Below are 20,050 nucleotides of genomic sequence, written 5' to 3' on the forward strand. Positions count from 1 at the left end.
TGTGTGTTGGATTCAATATCGAGTTGCATTTACGGTCACTGCATGATTTGGCTCCACAAAATGAGACAGCACAGAATTCTGAGGGAAAAAAATGTCATGTCAGTGATGTGCCCTAAGCGAGCAATAACATACAACAGTTATTTATGTTATTGCTAGCTTAAGGCACATCATTGCCATTTCCCCTTCACATTTTGCACAAACAATTTCTATCCTGTTTAATTTTCATACACATCACATATGGGCAACATTCTGCTCTTTGGTGCACACTGTGTGGCCCTCAATTCAAATACGCTATTTTCCCTTTGTGTCTTGAAATCATATTGACTTTCTCTGACTGGATGAGCATAAACCTCAGATTCAGCTTTGTGGCCCATAAATATTTGGGCATGCAAGCTTAAAGTCAGATTTTTTTAAAGCTTTAATCCCAGTAAAGTAGGATCCGTGTGATTCTGCTCACGGCAAGCAAACATGAAAGCGTGAACACAGGCAAAGCTAAGTTGTTTAAAACATTCACATGACTCTTAGTGGAGAACTGTTACACTAATTCTATGCATGTAAGGAGAGAGGAATGTCCGAACCATGCTGTTCTACAGGTTGAATAGTATTTACCCACAGTGCTGTTGGAAGGAAATTGAGCCCACTCTGCTTATCCCAAAAGTAGGACACTTCAAAAGAGGATGCCAAATTAATTCTCATCATAAGTTTTAAAATGTATTCAGTTGGATGTTATTTATTTGTATTATCATAGTGCGTACGGGCCCAAATTATAGACCAAGACTCTATTTTGCTAGGTGCTGTACAAATAGAACAAAAAAGAACTTACATTTACAATGCTGGACTGAGCGAAACAGAAAACACTTTCTCTTATTTCCTTCCACTCCATGCTCCTTATTAGTATCCTTTCCCTCATGCCATGGCTATGTCTGGAATTCCTCCTCCTCTCCTTGTGAGCTAAACTACATCCCTCTCATTTCTTCAAATCCCTCTTCTAACCACATTTCTTCCATGAGGCCTTTCAACACTGAATTACCACATATAACACATATTTACACACACGCATAACCCATCTCCCTCTCTAGAAGGTGTCTATCTCTCTGATTTAGACTGCCTGCATCTGATATGGATTCTAAGCTCCCAAAGGCACAGGCCATGTCTTCCTTTATGTCTGTACATAAGAACATAAGAACGGCCGTACTGGGTCAGACCAATGGTCCATCTAGCCCAATATCCTGTCTACTGACTGTGGCCAATGCCAGGTGCCCCAGAGGGAGTGAACCTAACAGGTAATGATCAAGTGATCTCTCTCTTGTCTAGTACTCAACATATTATCAGTGCTCAGTACATAAAGAATACCATATAGCTTATTTTCCTCCAATAGCATGAAGCATGAGAGTAGGATTATGAGCATCACAGAACTAGAATGTGTTTAATGTTATGGAATCAACATTCACAATAGGTTCTGAAAAGTCAACGTTTGCACTGGCCTCTTTACACTTGCAGACACATTTGTGCGAGAACACATTGCCAGTCAGCTGCCTATTAACTCTAAATGAGAAACTGCTTCAGGTATTCTGTCTGAACTGTAAAATATCTTGTGCAACAGACATCAGTTGAGGAATTGCAGAAAGCAGAACATAAATGAGTGGCACATTGGGCTAATCACACCCCAGCGATCCAAGTCATGCCTCATCTTGAAGTTTTACCCTCTGAAACCTGTAACACACATGGGTCTGGAATTAAGTGTATTTGGCGGCATGGAAAAATCTCAAGGCGTATCAACTGAAGTGTGTGAACAGACAAACTGTTGTGGAACTGCCAACAGGTTTTTTTGTCCTGAATACACTGTTAAGTAGCAAATACTTTACATATTTTGAGAATGATTCAAAGCAAAATCTTATTGCAACACTTACCTGTGCACTGGATGTTAATGGGATTAAAGATCAGCATACAGGTGAATGCAGAGAAAAGTATAGAGAATTCTTATGTGCATACAAGTCAGACCACATGGTCTTAGCTGAAATGAGCACCTTGATTCCACACAATCCAGATATAAGCAAGAAGAGATGATCTTATAGAGTAATTTTAAGTTCAGTGAATCGGAATACCCAAGAATTATAGTACCATGCTTAGGGATCTATGCAATGCTCTTTGGTTTGCAGATATCTATTTTCCTGTCTTCTTTGGTGGATCTTTTATAAGGCTCAACAGACACAGGATAACTAAATTCTTCTTCATGAGTTTCAGAAATGCAGAGGGTGTAGGAGAAAAGAAAGAGAAATATAGAAGAGGAGAGACCTGATTATCAGCCATATCCTCTCACAGGGACCCCTCAAAATGAGTTAATATATGCAATGCATCTTATTATTAATAATTATATTATAGTTATGCTGAGAGATTCCAATTAGCAGCCAGGCCCCGTGTACTCGACACTGTACAAACTTATAGTAAGAGGAGTGCCCCAAAGAGCTTACAGTCTAAATAGATAAAATATGGGTGAAAGGAATCACCATTTTACAGTTGAGAAACGGAGATAGGAGAGATTGTGACTTCCCCCAGGTCACACAGGAAGTCTGTGGCAGATCCAAGAACTGAACCCAGATCTACTGAGTCCCAGTCCAGTGCATTAATCAGGACACCATAAACAGCAAAAGCCATGTCTTTAGTTTTACACACACACACACACACACACACACTCTCTCTCTCTCTTTTTTTTTTAAACAGACTGACCCTTAGACCCCACCCCTCCCATTGTCCAGGTGTCCCCACTCCACCTCCATCCGGACTGTCCACTCCAGAGACACAGACACCATCCTCAGCGGAAAAAAAGAGGTGAATTATCATAATAAACAAATGCTGCACATTAGCAGAGGACAGAGTGGCTGTTAGTCACAATTGTATCATGGAGTCAGAATAATGTGCTCATTAAGGCAAATGGCATTTGGATGGGTAACGTATAATACTGTGCATTTATGGGCCCCATCCACATGAGGGAAATGACTATGTTCTGAAGTCATTTTCAGTGACTGATCTCAAAAGTGTTTTTCACTCACACAACTAGATCAGCTGGATGGATGGGGCATAACTCCCCCCCAAAAGGTCTTGAAAATTCTGGTTTTCCAAGCTCATTTAAAAGAAGCTCTGCCCCCATCCTCCCCCCAGGGGGCTCAGGTGAGCAAGTGGAAAGCCAGACAGGCTGCTAAAACTGAAAACTGTTTCCAAACCTGCTGAGTTTCCCAATGTAGCTGAACCCTGATCTCTCTTTTCATATAGGGATTTCAAAGCAATCCACACACAGCTCAGTAGTTCAGCCTCATGCCCTTTCTTTATGAAGAATGGGATATACAGGGATCACTTCTCCCACCCCTGGCCTGGGACCCAGCAGCTGTTTGACAGCATAGGGAATAATGAAGGATCCTGTATCCAGCAAAGAATGCAGAGGGTGTGGAATGTAATTCCCAAAGCTGGACTCCAGCATGGACGCCCCGACCCTTGCAGGAACTGTGACGGAATATTTATTAACCACAAGTGGCTGGAACTTTCTGTCAGCAGAAAATTGTAAAGACTTGAAATCTGGGGTTTGGAATGGAGATGTGGTTACCAAAACGCTCTCATAACATACAGGGGCTTGAGGACACGTTTCATGGAGCCATTAGAGCAATGTCAGCTACTAACATTCTGATGTGTTCCAGCACCATGTGCCACCACAAGAGCTCTAAGCGGTCACCGAGGGACCCGCTGCCGAAGAGCCCAACGTGCTGCCTCTTCCCCTTGGCCGCCCCAAGCACCTGCTTGCTGAGTTGGTGCCTGGAGCCGGCTCTGGCGGTCAGTATCACTAGCCCAATTTTGCAGATGGGAAAAAAATCAAGAAACAAAGAGAAGTGACCCACCCATAGCCACAGACAATCAGACTCCCAGGCTTCTGTTCTAACCGCTATACCAATTCGGCTTCTCCTGATTCTTGTTCTGAAATCAGTAATCTGTGAAGTGACATGGGAAACAGGCAAGTCTGCTTGGAAAGACTGGAGAAAACTGTGGCTTAAATCCCTATCGCAGACCATTGTAGGTGCCTGACACAACAATTTTGTGATGTCAGCAGCTCACTCTGACACACCTCATCACATGAGATGATGCAACATACCTAGCTGCTGCCGAGTAATAATCCAGAACCATCTGGCACGACTGGACAGCAAAGCCCCAGGAGGGAGAGGAAGCGGTGTCGGTTCATTCAAGAGGTGGCCTAGCATCTATACAAAAGGGAATAGGGATGCTGAAGGAATACCACACCAGTCAAGGGAGTGCCACACAAGAGCTGGAACAAAGTGGACTCCAAGGAAGTGCTGCACCAGACACAATGAACAGGATACCAATGGAGTGCCATGCTGTGCCAAAGGGGACACGGAGGGAGTGCCGTGCAGAAGGCGATACCAAGCTACTGCTGTGCCAAAGGGGACATCAAGGGAGCGCTGGGTCTGCTGCACCCAAGGCGATACCAAGCTACTGCTGTGCCAAAGGGGACACCAAGGGAGAGCTGGGCTTGCTGCACCCAAGATGATGCCAAGGGAGCCCTGTGCCAAAGGGGATGCTGAGGGAGGGTTGGGCTGAATGGGCCGCTGAAGAGGATGTCAAGGGAGCAGTGCACTAGCCAGGCTGAAAGGGATGCTGCTGAAGGAGGACTGCACCAATACTGATACCAAAGGGGCCAAGGAAGCCCAGTGCCAGCTGGCACTGAAGGGGACACCCAAGGAATACCATGCCAGCTGAGGGAGTGCCAGGCCTACCAGGCCCAAGGGGGCACCAAAGGGGATGCTGATGAAGCACTGCACCAGCCAGGCTCAAGGAGTTGCCAAGGGAGCACCAAGATGAAGACTCTGCTGAAGGAGCAGCGCACTTGCCAGGTCCAAGGGCATGCCGAGGGGGTGCTGTGTTGTCTGGACTGAGGGAGAGCAAATGAAGGAAGGTTCCATGACAGAAGAATGATGACACCTGAGGGATAAGAGAGGAGTGACAAAGGAAGAGAAAGGTGCTCTCACGTTCTATTGGGTCCAAGGCAGGGCTTTGTTATTAATCTCTGCCATGGTTTCCTCCGTGGATGAGGGGGGAATAAAGTATCTTTGTGTTTGCACAATGGTCATCTCCTGTGGTTTGTTTCCCAACCCTGGCAGTTACCTTGGCGGGAACAGGCCTCTCTGCTGCTCCATTTCTAAACTAGGGAGTGCTGAAGACTCCCAACTCTATTGTGTCTCTGTAAGTGCAACAATCTGTATCTTAAACAGGTAGGTAGGGGTGTGTGTGTGTGTGTGTGTGTGTGTGCACACTTGTATAAGGATGACTGGAACAGACCCTCACATCTTCAAATGGTGAGGTTCAAAACAGGACACAAAACCCCTGTGACTCTTCCTGCTTTTGGGAACACCCTGGACACATATAAGCACAATATACCAGCCAATCTTCCAGAGATGCACGCGATACTGACAATAATTTATTGCAGATGGCTGACATGATCTGCTGTCCCCGTTCCCTGATGCAGTACTCAGACATCATCATCTCAGGTTTCCTAAACATTCATTGACCAGACAGGTAAATATTCAAACTACAGTATGTGTTGCAATTATATAAGTAACCTAAGCTGAAATATACCTTTGATGAAGTAAGGAGTAACTTGCAAGTGCTGGCATGACTTCCTTGTACCCCCACCCAAAGCTGTACTGATTCATGAGTAAAATTTCTACCCAGTCTTTTTGTTGTTCATTAGCTTGCAGTGAAGAGTCCCTGGTGAATGAGATCTCTGCTCATCAAGCATCAATCTGATTGACAGGACCTTCCCCTAACAACCAAGCGCGCACGCACGCATGCACGCACGCACGCACACACACGATTAAAACCCTGATAATGTTTTTTTAATGATTAAGAAAACAGCTATTTGGTTTCTAAACTACTATACAGTAAAGATAGAGGAAGCCTGCCCTTTAGGCAACTGCTTTCATGTTTATTTGATCCATTTAAAGTGAACTTGGAACAATGTGGTCCTTGCTGTGGAGTTTGGTAGTTGATAATTATACTACCAGTACTTTGGACTCACTGATTCATGTTGCCCAGACGGGGGAAGCAGCAAACAGTATAAGCGCTCAGGAAAATGCATGCAGATGGTGTGAAGCTCGAAGATGGAATAATTCGTCAGCCTAATACTAAGGAGCTAGCAGAGAACCAGGCTGCTGCTGTCATTGCAGATTATGGGATGAGGCAGTGGATTATGGGATGAGGCAGTGAAGGGTTTTGATTGGCCATATCCATGAGCTCTGGCAATGCTCCCAGTTAAGCCCATTCCCTGCTCCAATTTGTGTTCAAGTACAAACAGCTGCGTTTGGTGCCTGAAGTGGCTACACAAAGACATTTATGTTATGACCAATAGAAATTAAAGATAGACTGGTTCATCACATCCACTTCTCTTGACAAGGCAAAATTGTTCTTCACAAACTGCTTCCCCAGAGCATACACAGGTCCTTATAGCTAAGAAGCCCCAAGAGCACTTCAAACATAAGTTAACTGTCTACACGGGAAAACAGTACTGGTTTAAATTTAAATTGTTTTTTTAAACTGATTAAGTTACATTTGGTGCAAACCTCCATGTGGACACATTTAGTTTAAACCTGTTCCCAATCAATTTAAGCTATCCCAAGTAAAGTCACTCTTAAACTGGAATAAGAGTTCCCAAACACAGGAGTTGTGGGGGTTTAACGTCAGATTAAATTCACAACGGAGGTTATTCATGGGGCTAATCTTTCTTGGATGTGTGCGGTTGGGGATGACTCCCTCAAGCTACAGTCGGGTGTTTCTCAGTGTTAAAGCTTCACAACAGTTGTAACTGTGGGCTGAGAGAGGACTAGGCAAGAATATCCAAAGGATTCCCTCTTCCTCACACCCTCCCAACTACTGCTTTTCTCCTATACAGTCAGCCCTAGGCATAATGAAGATCAAGAGTGAAAACAGTGTGACAGAAATCCAGTCTGGAAGCTCACCACAGACACACTTTGGATTGTGAGGATTATACCCAGAGACTTTCTGCTTCATCACAAGGCTAAAAATGTAACAGAACAGACAATGTGTGGCATCTTTTTTGTGCAGCTTATTATTCGGCTTCTGGATATTCTATATCAATCCAGAGCAGAGTGCTTCCTGAAGGCTGAATGGTATCACTGATATGTTAAAAACTATGGGAGTGTATAAACTGCACTGTGGTCTGTCACTGCCATGCTTGTAATATTTGTTCCCAGAGAAACTGCAATCTGCCTGCATTTCAAAACAAATTGAAAGTAAACAATACAATGGGGCAAATAGATGTCTAAGGTCTCAAATCAGCAGTCCATCCCTGTTCAGCAAAGCACTTTAAGTACATGCTTAACTTCAGGCACATGCTTAAGTTCCACTGAATTTGCTGAATAGGGATGAATTTAAGCATGTGTTTAATTTCTTTGCTAAACTGGAGTCCAAGTCATGTGTTATGACCTGCTCCAACTATGTCTCAGTTTTGCCATGCTGTGTTATTGCCCACTTAAGGACTCTAAATTGAAATAAATTAAGGAGATTTTCATTATTTATTTTGTTTTACATGATAAACACCATCAGCACTTGGAATTAAGGCATGCTACTGGCATCTAGTTTGAAAATATTTATGTTCACTAAAACTAACAAATGCAAAACAAATGGGGGTGGAGGGACAGCTCAGTATTAGCCTGCTAAACCCAGAGTTGTGAGTTCAATCCTTGAAGGGGCCATTTAGGGATCTGGGGCAAAAATCTGTCTGGGGATTGGTCCTGCTTTGAGCAGGGGGTTGGACTAGATGACCTCCTGAGGGCCCTTCAAGCCCTGATATTCTATGAAAACAAACAAAATAAGCAAACATTTAAAATTAAGCAAATGAAAGAAATCCCCAAACACTGAGGATTCTCCTTCATCACTGCAGTGGTCATTCAGATTGGTCAAGGTTCTTTGCATCTTCTCTGAATTTGCAAGCACAAATATTCTGCCCATTTCTATTTAAAGTGTAGTTATGTCAATAAAAGCAATTACAAGGCAATATAACTTTTTGTTCAACACCTAGGTGCAATCAGGTTTTCCTAGAGTTTGCACTACGGAGACAGTAATTTTACAGAAAACAGGATATTCTGCACCATCAGCAAAGATGTCGGCTCAGTTCTCACTGAAATCTTCATTACTAGGTGTAAAGAGCAGAAAGACCATGGATTAATGTTTAGATCTTAGTGTGAGCTTTCAGTGATGCCAGATAGAAAACCATCTTTTGACTTGTAAAATGAGCATATTTGACACAAATGCCATCAAGAAAAGATAAACAAGCACACAACTAAATTCCACAATACCATTCTTAGAGTCAATTTTCAGATGAACTACCTGTTCGATTTGCATCTTTCAAACTTTAACCTTCAAGTCAGATATGGATTGAAGTCTCCCTGTCCCTGCTCCCTCTGAACTCCTGAATCAGTCTGAAAGAAAGCAAAACCTGAGTGGTATGAAAACCAATCTTTTGCCTTTTGAGCCTGGAGGCTAAAGGAGAGGCATTGCTGTTTTCTTTTCCTTTGGGTTTTTAAGGCAGGGAGAAGGGAAGGGAGAGGTGAGCTTATCAGAAGCTATTCATGCACAACCGTGATAGTTTATCACTTGGGGCTGAAGAAAAAGCTATATTTTCTAACAAATCTTTGGTCACTACATTAGGACAGCCCTGACAGTGTGCCAAGTGCCAAACTGTGATTATAACTAGGGCTCAAGGATCTGTACCCTAGATAGAACATTTGAGTCATCTGACCTGCAGGTAGTGTACCTAAAGGTTCTGAGAAGAACCTGCACAAACCAAGTATGAATAAAATCACAGGAATTGTTGGTATGCTCTGCCCAATTTATAAAACCTTTAACCCAGTGGTTCTCAACTACATGTACCCTCAGGGGTACACAGGGGTCTTCCAGGGGGTACATCAACTCATCTAGATATTTGTTTAGTTTTACAACAGAATACATAAAAAGCACTAGCAAAGTCAGTACAACTAAAGTTTCATACAGACAAACTGAAAAAGTAAGCAATTTCTCACTGCATATAGGCCGAAAATACCTGAGAATTCTGCACACAGACCAGTCAGTGTGGCACAGCTGTCAGTATCTCTGCATGACATTCATAATTAACACCCCACCTCCAGGGATTCTGACTTCCATATAATCTCCTGTAGCAGTCAGTGACCCTTACTAAGCATGGTTGATTGGTGTTATTAGGAGATAACATCTGTGTGAAAACATATTGATGTGAGACCAGAGGAAGAGTTCTTCCCTTCAGCATGTGTGATAGGCAGAGGTGTGCTGCTCCAATTTAAAATATCATAAAGCATAATTCAGCGGGTGCCACATCATGTGGGCATCTCGAGGTACACTACAATGCAATTAAGAGGAAAAGCAACAAATTTAGCCTTAAAAGTAGATTAAAATGGAAACCCGTGTCTTTCCTCTATTATTTCCATGTCAAAGACAGAAAGGCTTAGAGGAATTAGAAATACTGCAGTGTCATATCAGTAAGAGCCACATCTTGCCCGAGGGCTCATTTTTCAAGGCTGCCAGTTCATCAACTTCACTGGAACAGAAGGAAAACAAAAAACAAAACCCAACAAAGCAAACTACCACTAGGAATGGCATTGTCCTCAGTCTTCCTTTTCACACAGGAGAGTTAAAGGAAAAAGCAGTCACTCAACTCCCAAAACAGACACTAAATTAATGGGCCTGATTCGCCGTTCTCCTGGAGTTTTCACCAGGGGCATTCCACTGAGCTCAGCAGTATCAGTCCTGATTTACACCAGTGAGAAAGGAGAATCAGACCCAAATCTCTTACATGCATAAAGCATCTTTCATCACAAATTTTTCCCCACTTAAAGGACTTTACAAACTGCATGAAGCCCTAGTGAAATGCAGCTCCATCTGGGTTGTCTTTCAGCTGGCATCATAACTGCTAGCAGGGATGTTTAAAAAAGACATTTGAAAGACCCATACACAATACATGCTATGGTACTCAGTTAATCTGTCTTGGGAGGACTACAGGCTGAGTCAACCCTTGCTGGTTGTTAAAAGCTGATATGTCAGGAGGCTGAAGGGCTGATCCTGGTCTCACACCATCGTAACTCCACTGATTTCCCTGAAGTTACTCCTGGATTTACACCAGAGTGAGATCAGAATCTGGCCTTGGGTGTTTCACACCTGAAGTTAGACCATAAGGCACTTCTCGCCTCCCCCGTCAAGAACTAAAAAGATCTACTGAAGTTTCATTGTGCTTTATATTTATATGGTACTGTACATTTCACAAGTGCTAAGACCTAGAACTTTGTAGTCATTTTACAAACATCAGCTGATTTCTCAGCAGCACTTAAGATGGTTCTCTGTGGTTTATTTATACATATGTATGAAAAAAAGATGAGTTATTCCTTATAGCTGACTGACTTGCCAAAGCATCACCTCCATTTATTTTTTTAAACAGTTTAGCAGAGCTCTCAGATGCCACATTACCAAAAATCTGCACTGTTTTTGTTCTGAACTATTAGGTTGCTGATGGATCCATAAGCAGAAATGCCCAGTGACAAATGTGGAGAGAAATATTTGCTCACTTTTTAGGGGGCTTTTGGACCTCAGAGATACAGCAATTATAATGCAAACTGATGCTTCTCTTGAAATTTTCCAACTGGCTGAACTGCCATAAAAATCACATTTTCACCAGTGAGGGAAGTAAAACATTTTACCTCAATGTCTTCATAAATTTCCCCCTAGGAGCAACAAAAGGCAGTTTTGTATAGGTGAAAATCCTCAATCCTCACTTGGAACAAAGATGTACAAAGTAATCACTTTGTACTAGACTAGAATTTTTACATTTTTCACAATAGAAAAAAAACTGCCCATCAGTGCGAAAGAACAAAATTTCATGACTGACCATATTTGTGAATTAACATGAAAAACCATGGAGGGAAAATCTCATGTGATTGTCTGATGAAGCAAAACTGGATGGTTTTGCTTAGCTCTTTTCTGAAATCTTTGCGTATAAAAACCAAGTAGAAATCTTAACACAAGCTTCCACAGTGAAAACACGATAAGCCCGTAAAGCCACTTATGTAACCATTCCACAGGCCAGGCATCCATGCTGATGACAGGTTCTGCTTGATAACAATCGAGGTCAGAGCAGAACAACGCATGTTCATTTTCATCATCTGAGTCGGATGCCACCAAAAGAAGGTTGATTTTCTATTTTGGTCATTCAGGTTGTATAGTTTCTGCATCAGAGTGTTGCTCTTTTAATACTTCTGAAAGTATGCTCCACACCTTATCCCGCTCAGATTTTTGAAGGTATGTCAGATTCTTAAACCTTAGTTTACCAAGTGCTGTAGCTATCTTTAGAAATCTCACTTTGGTACCTTCTTTGCGTTTTGTCAAATCTGCAGCAAAATTGTTCTTAAAATGAACAACATGTGCTGAGTCATCATCCAAGACTGCTATAACATGAAATATATGGTAGAATGCAGGTAAAACAGCCAGATTCATACAATTCTCCCCCAAGGAGTTCAGTCATAAATGTAATTAATGCATTAATTTTTTAACGAGTGTCATCAGCACAGAAGCATGTCCTCTGGAATAGTGGCATATGAATGTTTAGCATATCTGGCACGTAAATGCCAGCTACAAAAGAGCCATGCAAATACCTATTCTCACTTTCAGGTGACATTGTAAATAAGAAGCTGGCAGCGTAAATGTAAACAAACTTGTTTGTCTTAGCGATTGATTGAACAAGAAGTAGGACTGAGTGGCCTTGTAGGCTCTAAAGTTTTGTACCATTTTGTTTTTGAGTGCAGTTATGTAACAAAAAAAAATCTACACTTGTAAGTTGCATTTTCATAATAAAGAGATTGTGCTACAGTACTTGTTTGAGATGAACTGAAAAATACTATTCTTTTATCATTTTTACAGTGCAATTATGTGTAATAAAAATAATAATATAAAGTGAGTAGTGTACACTTTGTGTTCTGTATTGTAATTGAAATCAGTATATTTGAAAATGTAGAAAAACCATCCAAAAATAGTTGATAAATTTCAATTGGTATTCTATTGTTTAACAGTGTGATTAAAACTGTGATTAATTGCAATTATTTTTTTTATCGTGATTAATTTTTTTGAGTTAACTGTGATTAATCAACAGCCCTGATTTGTATTAATCTAAGTAAAGTAAGGAGACTAAAAATAAACGAAATGAAAATGTAGTTACTTAATCATTAGGGCTTTTTAAAGCCATATTCTAGGGATAGTGCCTAGCTATTTGTGAAGCTGGTAAAAGATATGGTATACCCAAATTTGAGAGTGATCTTGAAGTCAGACCTATCTCCTTTATACTAAGGGCCATATTTTGGCACTGACTGCATGGCCATGCAGGGGAGTAATGGGTCTAAGGCAGCCCCATGTGCCTCTGTTCAGGCCACACATACTGTGAATAGAAGCACAGGGAGAAATGTAGCCTTTGAAGTGCCCTTAACTTCTCCCTGCACAGTGGCTACGAATGGGTGGGGAAAGAGCAGAGCAAAGGCACCGGTTAGCAGAACTGCTGGTGCTCGGGAGGTATGTATGCTATGCTGGGCATAGACACAGCACAGCGTTCTTTCCCATTGCAGCAAGGTAGAAGCCAGAAGGCAGTCTGTGACTCTCAGAGGCACAACCAGCCTTCTGGTCTGGCTCCATGGGCAGCTGAACCATTTTCTGTCCCTTGTTCATGGAAAGCCACAAATTAATACTTAGTTATTAGATAAGCCATTCATTTTGTTGTCCTTGGGCCCCTGCAGATTTGCTTTTACCTGGCTGCTCACATGTGATTATTCCTCTCATTTTTGTGTTGCTTAAACGAAAACAACTCTGGTTTCTTAACCAAAGGAAACTGCAGTTACACAAAGTATCATAACTCACTGTCATTTTTGGTATTTGGTCAGGAAGCGAAGGCTAGAGAAATCTTGCTCTCATAACTGCAATTCCTGCTAGAAGAAAGATGATTTAGATATCTATTTAAGGCCCACACAGTCCCATTCATTTTAGTGCAAATTCTTGTGTATTAAGGCACTCCGCATGAATGCAGGATGGTAGAATCGATATAGTGGTAATTTATGGCACTTACGTACAGTCAGAGAAACACTGTGTTATTTCTCAAAATGAACAAATTGCTTAAGAAACTTCACAACAGATTGCATTACACACAACAAACCACTGCTGCCACATGTTGGAAATCACATCTGACAAAATACAGGCAAAAGCAACCAAACACATCATGCATCATGCCATAAAGGCTGCCAACTTTGGGCTTTGGTGGACTACCAAAGGAAGAAAGTTCCAAAAGCTGGAGTCCTCTACTGAGAAAGCCCTTTCACTGGTCCTGGAGAGTTCATTCCCAGGAGCTGTGAGCAAGAACATCCTCCAGATGATTTTTAACTAGTGCTGTGGAGCACAGGATGAAAGAGAAGAATCTCCAATACACAACAAACACAATAACAAAACAACGGAAGAAAAGAGGCTCTCCTTGAATATGGGGATGGAAGACCTCACCAAATGATTGGACATCTTATATATACATACAGATATCAATAATATCCAGGGATGTCATAATAAACATTCTGTGGAAGGGATATTAAATCCTGTGGAAGGGATAGCCAATCTGTAACCATTAAAGATCAGGATGAGACAGCTAATATGGGTGTGGGAGGCAGAATACCCCATATTTGCCTATTGCAGGGTTCTTACATCTACCTCTGAAACACTTTGTACCGACCACTGTCAGACAGAGGATACAGGATCTCATTCTGATCCAGTATGGTAATTCCCATGGTGCTATGTCCACCACCAAAACCCAGCTGTGTTTCCTAGCAGTCGGTAGATACCCTTCATTCTGAAAAAGTGTTTTAGATGTTGTAATCACATATCCAGGATCACCTTAACGCAGAGGTAAAAGTAAGCCGGTACGGAGTACTGGTAAAAAAAGGTTGAGTAGTGTACTGGAAAGTAAGTGGAGCATTCAGTACTGGCTTACTTTCATCTCTTTTGGCTGCATAACAAAAAGTTCAAACTCAAAGCTAATAAAAGCTTGGAAAGGGAAAACTTATTGTCACACTTGTTTGTTATGATACATCTGAACTTGGAAATGGTTCCTGATGTTGATTATATTATTGAAGATCGCCTCATCCAGGGGCAGAAAAGAACTGCCCCAGTTTTGGTCACCGCCCCCACCAACAACGGTGAGTGAAATTAACAAGGATGCCAGAAATAGCCCCGAATCCCATGTTCAGACCGTGGAGTGAACAGCTAAGTTTAAACTGTTCTTATGCAGGCAGCAGGCTACCTGGGGAGGTTTCTCCCTCAGCCAGTCCCCTTGCTCCCTGCTACAAGCTAGAGGGGAGCCGCTGCAGCCCCTGCTGAGTGCAGGGGTCGGGGGAACACGTAGCCTAGCCGCGTTGGGCAGCCTGGCTGGAGGAGGAGGAGGAAGGAGGACAAGGAGAAAAATGTGACAGTGAGTTTTCAATTTTTCAGGGTTATTCCAATAGTAAAGTTTTATTACAGACAGTACCAGTAGTAGTAATAGTAGCTTTATTTTCTATATCTAAGTCATGCAATGGGAGGGATCCATGAAGTATGTAGGAGAGGTGGGTTGCTTGTGTTTGGACTGTACAGGTAAGAAATGTAACTTACTTCCAACCCTGGCTCCACCCCTTCCGTCTGAGGGCCCGCCTCTTCCAGGGGGGAGGGGCGCAGAGTGGGACCCGTACCGGTAAGAGCTGTATTTTACTTTCACCCCTGCCTTAACGTCATGTGCATTTGGGTTTCATTTTTGAGAAATAGGAAAAATGAAGTCTATTTTTGTAAGACGACATGAGAGATTGGAAGAGGAGGGAGCAGACATTCCACAAATATATGTGCTTTCTGCCAGATACTTCCTGATGATTTATTGCCCATAATAGAACTATAAAGAGCTAGGGGGAATCTAGTCTCCCCTTCATCAGCAAATATTACCCCAATCTTGGCACCACGAACGGAAGCTACACATGCCCGAGGAGAGACTAGCTCCCTTAGATCTGTCACATATATGAAATTTTGAAAAATGAGAAGCAAATGGTAGAAATGAGCAAAGCTTTGATCCTATAGTGTGACCTCTGGAGGCAGACTGCTGTGTTCATGCAGAACCTCAGTGATTGTAACAGGGCTCTAAGGAAGCCCAGCAGTCCATCTGTGCACTAGCAAATACAGGATCAGGGCCTAATTAAGGATTCGTAACCACATCCCTGTAATGCTGGCAGTGGTCTGGACTTGGAAGAAAAATGAAATGTGCCAAGGAAAAAAAATCTTATGTACAGTGTTTTAAATCTCTACTATTTAAAACTTAGCTTTTTATGTACCTAACATCAAAGAATGTTTCATTTCTATTTAATCAAAATTGATCACTATGATTACTACAGTAATTTATGTTGGAGATTATTGAAATTAGTATTTTATTAAAATCTGGTTTTATTAATAAAACACATCCCAGCTATGGCCTCATACGAGGGTGTCATTAGAGACTTCTGACTAGAGGCTGAAAGTTAATCATAACAGTAATCCTGTCAGACCCTTTGACAGTTTCCATTTTCACTGGTGTAATCAGGAACAACGTCACTGAAGTCAACAGTTACATCAGTGTGTCAACATTCATAGCACATGTGAAATAGGAAAGGATGATGGGACTACCCAGTTCTTGATATTTTAAATACTTGAGAAGGAGACCAATAAAATCACACTCACCAGCCTGATTAGTTGTGATGCTGACTGCAGCAAATTGCCTTGAGAATGTACTCAAGTCAGATACCCCATTGACTGCATCGATCTCAAACGTGTAGTTGGTGTGTGCCAGGAGGTCTACTACGGTCACCGTGGTGTTGGTGAGTCCAATCTGGCGGGGTAAGAAGCGCACGTTGGTGCTACACGGTTCACACAACTTAATGTTCCCTCCACATTTTTTGCAAATGATGTTGAAGGTGACATCTTTCCGGCCTCCTGCATCAAGGGGCCAGCTCCAGTCTAGGATAACCGATGTCTCATTGATATTAGAGATAACGTTTCTTGGTGCAGATGGAGGTCCTACAAAGGTAAACCAAAAGGGAGATTAAGGGGATAGTTTATCTGGTGCTTTTCCACAAGAGCAACAGAAAACACAAATATGGAACCATCTACAGTAAATAACCATATTATCTTTATTCTTTGCCTCATGGTCCTCCTGAGATGTTCCACTGGATCAGGGATCAACAATCTTTGGCATGCGGCCTGTCAGGGAAATCCATTGGCAGGCTGGGACGGTTTGTTTACCTGCAGCATCCACAGGTTCGGCCAATCGCAGCTCCCACTGGCCGCAGTTCGCCCCTCCAGGCCAATGGGGGCTGTGGAAAGCATTGCGGGCCAAGGGATGTGCTAGCCACCACTTCGGGCAGCCCCCATTGGCTTGGAACGGCAAACCGCGGCCAGTGGGAGCTGTGATTGGCCGAACTTGTGGATGCTGCAGGTAAACAAACCATCCCAGACCGCCAGTGGATTTCCCTGATGGGCCAAAGGTTGCCGATCCCTGCACTGGATTATAGACACACACAACTGAGGAGTGTTAACTATCTTCAAGTCATGACTCAATTTGGAAGATGCTTTTGCAGAAACATAGAAAACAATTTACTGCTAACTACAATACCCATGTGATACACTATTCTGAAAACACTGGTATTAGTTTTAAACACCACAGTCCCTTTTTCCTATTAAATCTGACAGCTAACAGAAGAAAGGAATTGAAAACAGAGATATATAAATCCATTCCTATAAGCTCTGATAGCCTGCCTAATATAAAGCAGGACCTGAAACAAGAGAGATGAGGGGGTTTTGTTTAGAAATTGAATTTATTCTGTATTTGAGAAACAAGGTGCTGAGGCAGATATGGAGAAGAAAGCTTTGTACACAGCTAAAGAACTTAAATGGGGCAGAGGACAGAAGACAATCATAGCCCCAAGCCATCATGATACTACTCACTGGTGCAAGCCATGGATGGAGGGTCTCTCTCAGATCGAAAGTAATTCTTCTCACACCTGCAGTTCACAGAACCATCTTCGTAGGTTGAGCTGTGAGGTGGGCACTTGGCACATTTCACATTTCCAGCAAAGGCCTTGTAGAACCCAGGTCGGCACGCTGCAAAACAATGACATAATTTTAAATCTCATGGGTGCCTGGCTCATTGTAACATTCTGCCTTTATCATCATTTTGGCATCTGTTCACACATACATCACATTTTATATATGTTTATTATCTATAAAATATGTACTTTCTTACAATGATGGCGCTGATGGCAATAGACTCTTGCTACATAGGAGTTCTTAATGCAAAAACTTAGCTTTATCTCCCATTTTGTGTGTCTCACATAACACTATACTCCACAACAGGAGGAAGCAGTTTCTACTTTTCATTATCAAAGCTTTACTCCCCTCCCCACCTCCTCATCCTGGTTAATTTATAAAACTGGCTCTATCATGCAAAGAGGCTAACCGTCACTCTCTTGCCAAGGCTTGCGTATGGAAGCAACACAACTGTAACCTATGTTTGTTCCGTTAGCATGACTAAGCAGGCCAAAACCAGAAAATAACCTGCATGGTGACAGAACTTTTTCATTTCTGAAAGACTAAGCCAGGCTCAATGAACTGGCTTGGGTATCGAGTGAAGATCAGGAACTCTCATAAAGTGTACTACAAGGATGACTTTTGCATTAAAACACAGTCCCCTAGTAGTGGTGCCAGAGCCTGTATGAACTGCATCTGACAAACTCTGTGTGTTGTTTCATTAACAGTCACACGTTCCAATTTCACTCTTGTTGCATTTGAGATTGATTCAGTGCCATACTTGCCTCAGAAGGAAAAAGGCCTTAAAAAAAAAAAAGACACAGATGTGAACAATTAAGTAAACAAGAACATTTTACAAAATCCCCAACCAGCAAACTACTGCTGTTGCTTTCTCTCTGTCAAGATGACCTTGCTAGTATCCCAGAATAAAAATACACAGATAAGCACCAAACTCTTCTGCTCATCTGTGATAGAAACATGGATTTCTCTATCTAAGAAATGCACCTGTCTCCAAATGAGGTTTAGCAAATACTATTGTCTTGCTGAAACTCTGCCATTCTACACAGATGTACATCCATTAAACGGTGGTATGCAATAATAGCAGCACCAACAGATAACACTGCAAAGTTAATGTCTTAGAACATGTTAGCTTTGCCACTTATTTTTTCCTATAATGGTCTGCATTAATACTGTCTAATGCACAGACTTTATAGGAAACTTCCAAGTATCTTCTAAATGGCATATGTGACAAAAAAGAGATATTCAAAAGCATTCTTTTGACACAAAGAGAACAATTCTTCTTTCCTGAGCACCATCCCACCCTGTAAAATTGTCTCTTGGGGGTACGTCCATAGCTGGGTTGGGGCTTCTTTGCCATGCCCAGTTATCACCATGGGGTCAGCCTAGTTCAAGTCCCAGTCCCTTAGTCTTTGCAGTGGGCCCCACCCTTGCAGGCATGCTTAATTTATTATGGGTGGGGAAAAGCAAAAGTTCAAAGTCAACAGAGAACAAGCGCATCCTGGGGTCAACAAAAACAAAAGTATCAGTGGCACCAGAATGCATGGCTAGCAGCTTTACTGGAGTCCTTATGCCCAGGTAGCCGTGTCAGTCTCTCCCTGTCAGGCTTGCTGGACTCCTCGCAGAGCTGGGTCAACTCTGGTGTGGGGATTCCTCCTGCTGCTTCTGGACCCACACTAGCAGTTCCCATCTCAGGGGTTCCTCCTTCTAAAGCCCTCCTCCCTACCATGCATGATTGGCAGGTTTGGAGTCACCCTCACACTGAAGGTTGGCTAGAGGGGACCCTAAATCCATTCCTCATTTACATGCTTATCTGAAGCCTGAATATGAGTTCATCAGCTCTAATATCCTTCTAAACTGGCAATTTTCATATAAAGATAGTACAGTGTATGGGGGCAACACTATGTGATGTTTTGGGCTAATCCATATGCTGCCCAAATGTACATAAAAGAAAATGAACACCAAGGAAAATGTGTTGGAAAAAGACAGAATAAGCCAAACAATGTTTTTTTGTGGGGAGGTGAGAAAGTGGTCACCATGGTTACTTTCTGTAGCTTAATGTCAAGACAGTTTTTGGATCAGACAAATTTGTTTGTCAGCTTCAGGCCCTGAACAAGGTCACTGAAGCATGTTAATAAGAAAAGAACCGGGCAGCACTGAACATAGTTTGAGAAATATGACACATTCCACAAGAAGTCCTCCCCATCTCAGCCACCCTTTAGCTTTCCACAAACCTTACACATAAAGCCTGACTGGGTGCTGCTCCGTATCTTATCCATTAACATGTCCCAGAAAGAGACCCCAGATTTGTAAGATTTTTTCTGTTAGCCTTATGAAATGATCCCGTGTTTAATCTATGATGTGGAGGCCACCAGGCCGCTAATGAAAACAAACCTGGCAAGAATGACCTTGCAGGCAAAATTCACATGGCCTAGTACCAATGACTGTATCTGCATAAACTTACATGGCTTTCTCCCTAGGGCCATGGCTTCTTGTGCCACCATCTGGTTAAGATTTTAGTGGTATGTGGGGTTTGGGGTTTTGTTTGTTTGTAAATAGGAGTCAAACCTCAGTCCCCTCCCAATAAAGCTGAATGGACAAAAATATCAGAGCCACCCTGAGTCACTGTATTTTAACCCCTGTGACCAGAAGGCCACCACATTACTCCTGTGACCAGAAGGCCACCACATTATCCTATTTCTTGGCATAGACAGTGCATGTCCACAAAAAACTCTTTCTTCAAATGTAATTCTAGTTATCTAGTTCAAATGGTTTCATATAAAATCATTTACTTGGATTCGAGAACCATATATAAATAAAATAATATATTCTCTTAAAATAATGCTGCAAAGTC

General features: G+C 42.2%; 1 protein-coding gene across 1 annotated transcript in view; it reads right to left on the reverse strand.

Annotated features, from left to right (window-relative positions):
• EPHA3 (EPH receptor A3) overlaps positions 1–20,050 on the reverse strand; it is a 773,721-nt gene that overhangs the window by 82,725 nt on the left and 670,946 nt on the right. Inside the window, exons 8-9 of the mRNA XM_039481726.1 lie at positions 17,098–17,253; positions 15,835–16,170 (exon numbers count right to left, since the gene is read on the reverse strand). Coding sequence (XP_039337660.1) covers positions 15,835–16,170; positions 17,098–17,253 — 492 coding nt within the window. The remainder of the gene's footprint in view (positions 1–15,834; positions 16,171–17,097; positions 17,254–20,050) is intronic.

Source organism: Mauremys reevesii, linkage group 1 (genome assembly GCF_016161935.1).
Source record: "Mauremys reevesii isolate NIE-2019 linkage group 1, ASM1616193v1, whole genome shotgun sequence".
NCBI lineage: Eukaryota > Metazoa > Chordata > Testudines > Geoemydidae > Mauremys > Mauremys reevesii.